Source organism: Tribolium madens, unplaced genomic scaffold, assembly GCF_015345945.1.
Source record: "Tribolium madens isolate multiple individuals breed KSU strain unplaced genomic scaffold, Tmad_KSU_1.1 Scaffold_7;HRSCAF=85;Tcas5.2_LG10, whole genome shotgun sequence".
In the NCBI taxonomy this organism is placed as follows: Eukaryota; Metazoa; Arthropoda; class Insecta; order Coleoptera; family Tenebrionidae; genus Tribolium; species Tribolium madens.
The window spans coordinates 1,875,893-1,882,181 of NW_025401050.1; the positions used below are offsets into that span (position 1 = coordinate 1,875,893).

General features: G+C 41.7%; 1 protein-coding gene, 1 long non-coding RNA gene and 1 pseudogene across 2 annotated transcripts in view; 2 read left to right on the forward strand and 1 right to left on the reverse strand.

Annotated features, from left to right (window-relative positions):
* LOC123010017 lies at window positions 1-269 on the forward strand. Its single transcript, XR_006413066.1, has 2 exons — window positions 1-81; window positions 129-269. It is a non-coding gene; the product is annotated as an uncharacterized LOC123010017 (long non-coding RNA).
* A 1,978-nt stretch (window positions 270-2,247) lies between these two features.
* On the reverse strand, window positions 2,248-4,084 carry LOC123010164 (annotated as a pseudogene).
* A 1,648-nt stretch (window positions 4,085-5,732) lies between these two features.
* Window positions 5,733-6,289, forward strand: part of LOC123010165 — an 845-nt gene continuing 288 nt past the window's right edge. The window contains exon 1 of the mRNA XM_044406868.1: window positions 5,733-6,246. Within this exon, the coding sequence (XP_044262803.1) occupies window positions 5,733-6,246 (514 nt within the window). The remainder of the gene's footprint in view (window positions 6,247-6,289) is intronic.

Genomic DNA, 6,289 nt, shown 5'->3' on the forward strand with positions numbered 1-6,289 from the left:
CCAACTCCCTCCAAAGCCGGGGCCAACGGTACGAAAAGAACAAAACGGAAAATGACTCTAAAACCCAAATGACGGGAGCAGGTAAGGTAAACACGATACGGTATTTTATTATGTTTTGGTCTTTTTAGTTGAATGCTAGATGAGGTTGCATCAACGATCTTACAGTCCCCAAGCATCTCTAGGGCCCTCTGACGCCCCCTAGACCGGCGAAAATATAGTGTAATTAGATTTAGGACGTTTTAAATAAAATTAACAAAATAAAACCGTTACAAAGTTTTCGGGGTGTACCATGTCTGGTGATAATTCTGTCGAGTATAAATTGCGCCACATGTTCAGCTTTTGCATTTACAAGTGCTTGCGTTTCGGCCCATCGCGTTGCGTAATCCGTGGCGACTACGATTACAGTTTTGCCACTTTTACTCCTCTTGAAAGGTCCAAGTATGTCAATGCCAATTTTGTCGAAAGGTAATCCTACTGCTATTGGCTGTAAGAGGCCTACGGGTTTCCGATTTTGCTGACCTTTTCGTGCTTGACAATCAGCGCATCCCTTTATGAACCTTTCCACATCCTTCTGCATGCCTGTCCAATAAAAACGTTTCTTTGTTTTATCTAGAGTCTTCGCTGTTCCTAAATGTCCTCCTAAAGGTTCGCTGTGCATGCTAAATAAAATTTCTTTAATTAAACATTTTGGAATTACTAACAAATAAGGATTCCCTTTGCTATCCGCGTTAATTTTATACAAAACGTCATTGATCATACGAAAGTTTTTTGCTCGCTTCTTTCCACCAATTGTTACCCCGTCATCAGTTTTATTCTGAAGATTCTTAATTACTTCCTGCAGTTCAGGGTCGCTTTCCTGATACTTTAAGATGTCTTTTGGTTCTACGAGCAACGTTAAAACTTCCTCTGCTTCGATTGTATCAGACTCCTTTGCTTCAAATACTGGATGATGTGATAGGCAGTCTGCGTCTTTATGTTTGATACCATTTTTGTGAACAATCTCATGATCAAATTCTGACAACTTTAGTACCCAACGTGCCAATCGACCGTTTGGATCCTTTAAGCTTTTCAACCAACATAAGGCGTGATGATCAGTGACAATCGTTGTGGGTTGTCCATACAGCAGATGACGTAAGTGACTAAGACACCAGATCGCAGTAAGACCCTCAAGCTCCGATATGGTGTAATTTTGCTCTGCCTTTGTTAGACTTCTACTAACGTAAGCAATAGGGTGCATTTCTTTATCCTCTCCTGCTTGCAATACAATTGCACCCAACCCTATGTGACATGCGTCGATCCTAAGTTCACATGGTTTATTGGGGTTAAAGTGTTGCAAAACTGGGGCAGTTGTTAATTTTTCCTTTAGTGTCTCGAAAGCACTCTGTTTTTGCGCGTCCCATATAAACTACTGTTCCTTCTTTGTTGCTGTGTGCAGTGGCCTTGCTATTTGTGCAAAATTTTGGATGAATTTGCGGTAATAATTACATAGGCCTAAAAAACTTTGAATGTCCTTAACATTTTTTGGTTGAGGAAACTTTTGTACTGCCAAAAGTTTATCTTGATCCGGGGCAATACCTTTGTTATTGATTACATGTCCCAACATTTTCACTTCTCTCTTAAAAAACGAACACTTTGTCGGTTTAAGCTTAAGGTTCGCTTTCTTGATTCGTTTGAAAACCTTTTCGAGTTTTATCAAGTGCTTTTCGTACGAATGAGAGAACACTATAATATCATCGAGATAAATTAAGACATCTACCTACTTCATTCCTTGAAAAACGACGTCAGCTAAATTTTGGAAAGTGGCCGGAGCATTGCAAAGTCCAAACGGTAATACATTAAATTCATATAGCCCTTGTCCTGGTGTCGTAAATGCTGTGTACTCTTTATCGCATTTTCTAATATTCACTTGCCAGTAGCCACTAAACATGTCCAAGGTTGAGAAATATTGAGCATCGACGAGATATGTTAAAATGTCATCTATGTTTGGTAAAGGGTAGCTGGACTTCTTGGTAACATTGTTGATTTTTCTGTAGTCTACGCAGAATCTCATAGAACCGTCTTTTTTCCTTACCAACACGACTGGACTTGCCCATGGTGAATGACTTGGGCGGATGATGTCAGAGTCCAACATTTCTTTAATTTGTTCGTCTATCGCAGTCCGTTCTTTTTGGGAAACTTTGTAAGGCTTAGATTTTATTGGTTGATCCGCTTCGATGATCATCTCATGTTCCAACACATCAGTTCTTCCTATTTCATGCATCGACTTGGCAAAAACACATCATACTTTTTTAACAGCTGTTCCGCTTCTTTTCTTTGCTCTATGTCGTGAATATGTCCTAGGTCATGGTTTGTTGTTGACGTATCAACTTCAACTTCGTCAGCAAATAGTACGATACTAGTATGCACCGTAACTGGCGTCACCATTTCCAACATTCCCATTGTCATGCCCTTGAATAGTCTGATTGGTCGTCTTGTTTTTGAAACTAAGTCAATTCTGAGATTGTTTGGTTGTCCTTTGATGTGCCTTCCTGTGGTGCAAACAATCTGTTTCGGTGTAAGACTCCTTTCGTTGCTCGTAAAAATAAAATTGTTTAGATCTTCATCTGGGTTTAAGGGGATGTCCGTTTTCACCTTCACACTGATGGCCGTGTTATAATTCAAAGTGTAGTCGTTAAGTAATGTGGCTTTGTGGCATTGACCTTTGACTTCTTGCATTAAGAACGATTTGCTGACTCTAGGTTTCTCAATGTTGAAGTTACATTTCTTAACCTGGTCGTTGCTTTGCAACAATATGCTGTTATCCACAAAATTGATTCGTGCCCTACATTCATGCAAAAATTTCGTACCGAGAATTAGTTGCTTCGGTAGCTTTTCGACAACTATTGCGTTAACCGTTGTTATGAAATGACCTATTTCTACTTTGACCCGTACGCTTCCTAACGTGGGAGTTGAGTGTCCTCCTGCCGTTAAAATGACTACCTAGTTCAGATTATTTATCCGATGATTCCCAATTATGTCTCTATGAATTAAATTATTTGCTGATCCTGTGTCCAACACTACATCTACATTATGTCGTTTACTACGCCCTTAACTGTTAAAATATTTGCTGAACAACTTCCTCCCTGATTTTCTTTGTGGAGGGCGACTCGGGAGTCTATTTCCGGTTCGGTCGCCCTTTCTAGTTTGGGGAGCTCTTCTTGGAATCCCCTCGTTTATCGTCTCTTTTCTCCTTGTGGGTGTTACGCGGATTTGTCCAGCAAGCTCTGGCATAATGCCCAACTTTGTTACAGTTGTAGCATCTTGGTCTGTTATCTCTTGTTCTCGTATTTTCCCACGTCTGATGATTCTGCGGCTTGTAGTTATTGTATCGGGCACTCGATGCTTCACCCGATTTCTCCTGATTTTCGTTTTTGTACGCGTTTCCGTATTTTGGTTTATTTCTAAAATCCTCATCGCGTCTATTCACCTCGTCTCTTTCTTCTCGTTTTAACGCAAAAAACGAAACGCCTTCCTCTGCATCTCCAACGTGACTCTTGGTGCAGATATTACTTACTTTGAAGACCACGTCCTTTAATTCGCCTAGATTTTTTATGCTACACCCGAGAACATAATAAGTATGGCGAAAACTTGAATGCATCCCGGCCTCAAATTTGTCGCGAAACATTTCGAATGGCATTTCCGGATTAACTTCGTTCGCTAACGCAACGAGATCGAAGTAATAATGCTTAATGTCTTCGCCGGATCCTTGACGTCTAGAGTCGAATTTCAACTTTAAGGCGCGTTCGTGGTCTTCTCCGTCGAATTTTTTGAGGAAATCGGTTTTTAGGTCGTTCCAAGTTTTTTCATTATTTTCCCGTTTTTCCGTATATTGTGTTACCCAAATGGTCGCAGCACCTTCCATAAAACTTCCAAAATAGTCAATTTTCAAGGCATTACTCCATCCATTCGCAGCCGCGGTTCGCTCATTCGTTCTCAAATATTGCGTGGGGTTACTGCCGCATGGGTTGAAAACCGGGGGCGACAAAAATTTTGGAACAGCAACGGTTCTTCCCGTTGTTGTTGCTTCCAAAATTGTTGTATCCATCCTTCTTGCTATTTCAGGAGAACTTTGTCTGCTAGATTCCGAACTTCTCGGAATTATCTCGATAATAGTATCGTCTTCCCTATTAGTTTCGACTTCTCGTTCTTCCGTAGGACTTTCCTTTTTTTCTTCTTTTCCTGTTGGAAGGGTGATACCTAATAGCGGATCGATTCGCGACGTTGAAGGTTCAAAAACACCGCCCTGATCGTTATTTTCAATTTCGGTACTATTGTGAGGTTGTGGAAAATTGTCCCTACTGATTGTGATACGGAGATTTTTTTGTTTCGCGAGTTCCCTTAATCGCGCCCGTGTGTTGGGTCTATTCGACATTTATTTACAACGCCCTAAGTAATGCCACGTCGTTCTCCGCCCAGTAACTCCCCGAATACCAATTTTTTTTGTTTTACAAATGCTACAAACCACTCGCAACCCCGGAGTTAATTTAACAACGGCGCCTCCACCACATGTCACGTCTTGCGTGATTGGGGGTTTGCTTAGAGGGTGAGGCAATAAAAGTCGGTGGTTTATAACAAATGTATATTTACAAATAATAGGAAATAAAATTGGGTACTTACAACATGAGTTGTAGTGCCATGCACATCTCTAATAATTCTCCAAAAGTGGGCACGACCACACGTACACTTCGCCAGCGGTACTGCACCGCACACAGAGAAGAACTACCCGCAAATACGCTATCACGACGCTACTCGGACGCTGTCCCAACGCCACTTACTTTTGCCCTCACTTGGGGGTCTATTAATTAACTCGTCCCCTCTGTGTGTGTTCCAGCTTTGTTCGTACTTTGAACACAATTGCCGAAACTGCAAAGTCAGTAACCCTGCAATTGCATTGCAAAATACTGCTGCGTGACAATATTAGTTAAGCTCTTGATTCCAATTTTTATTTCTGTTTTCATGTTGTAACTTTCGTCCACTACGTTTTGTAGTTTCTTGATAATACTTTTCATGTTTCCGATGTCACGTTAAGCTAAATTAAGATTTAGCTGCTGCTTTCCGTTCTGCTTCTTCATCACTATTTGTATCAGTTTCACATCTCTTTCGTTTACATTGTGCGTCTCCCTTCAGCCATTGTCTTATCCTATTAGTTGTTGGGGTTTTGATATGCCTGTCACCCTCCTATTGGACCGTCGTCTTCCATGTTTTTTAGAAACGTTACATCAGTCAGAGAGAATGATCGTTCCCTTTGCCATTGCACATCAACACTTGATGCGATAGATAAAGTGATGGAATTTGCCAGAGGCCAATTCAGGAAGTACAAAGGCTAAGAAGTGGTGCGCCCTTCTTACTTTTGACGTTTGCATGCATTTAATTATGCATGTTGGAGACACATAATGGAAGCTCTCAGACAGAGAGGAATTTCCGAGTACCCGAGAAGAGTGATAGGAAGCTATCTTTCTGATAGGAGTATTGACCTAGGATGGACAGGTAATACAAGTAACGAGTGGTGTGCCACAGGGTTCGGTGTTGGGCCCGACTTTGTGGAACATATTGTACGATGATGTTCTTCGGCTAGAATTGCCAAAAGAAGCGAAATTGATTGCTTATGCAGATGATCTTGCACTGCTTGTGAAGGAAAAACGTACCCAAGATTTGGTACGACTTGTAGAGTATGAGTCCGACCTTATCGGACAATGGATGAAAACGAAAGGACTAGTGATGGCTCAGAGGTTATCATGCTAGCTGGCGGGAGACGTCCACAGAAAGACCTGTCCTTTAAAGTAGAGGGGGTCACTCTGAGACCGCAGAAAAAAGTCAAATACTTAGGTGTTGACATAGACCAAAGAATGTCATTCACTCATCATGTGACAAGAGTGGCTATGAAAGCTGAAGCATTAACGGCTACTTTGAGCCGCTTAATGCCAAACGTTAGAGGTCCATCGRCTCCAAAAAGGAGAGTGCTGGTGGAAGTAGCAAATTCCATTTTGCTCTAWGCTGCCCCGATCTGGGGAGATAAAGCACTGGAAATGAAGAAATACAAGCAGAGACTTGAYGGGGTACAGAGAAAAGCAGCACTGCGGGTATGCTCTSCGTACCGTACCACTTCGGTGGAAGCTGCTCAAGTAATAGCAGAGGTCATTCCAATAGACCTTAGAATTAAAGAGAGGAAAAGAYTGCGTGATAGAGAATGCAGTAAGCGCGAAGCGCGTGAGCAATCTATCACAGTATGGCAAGCTAGATGGGACAGCAG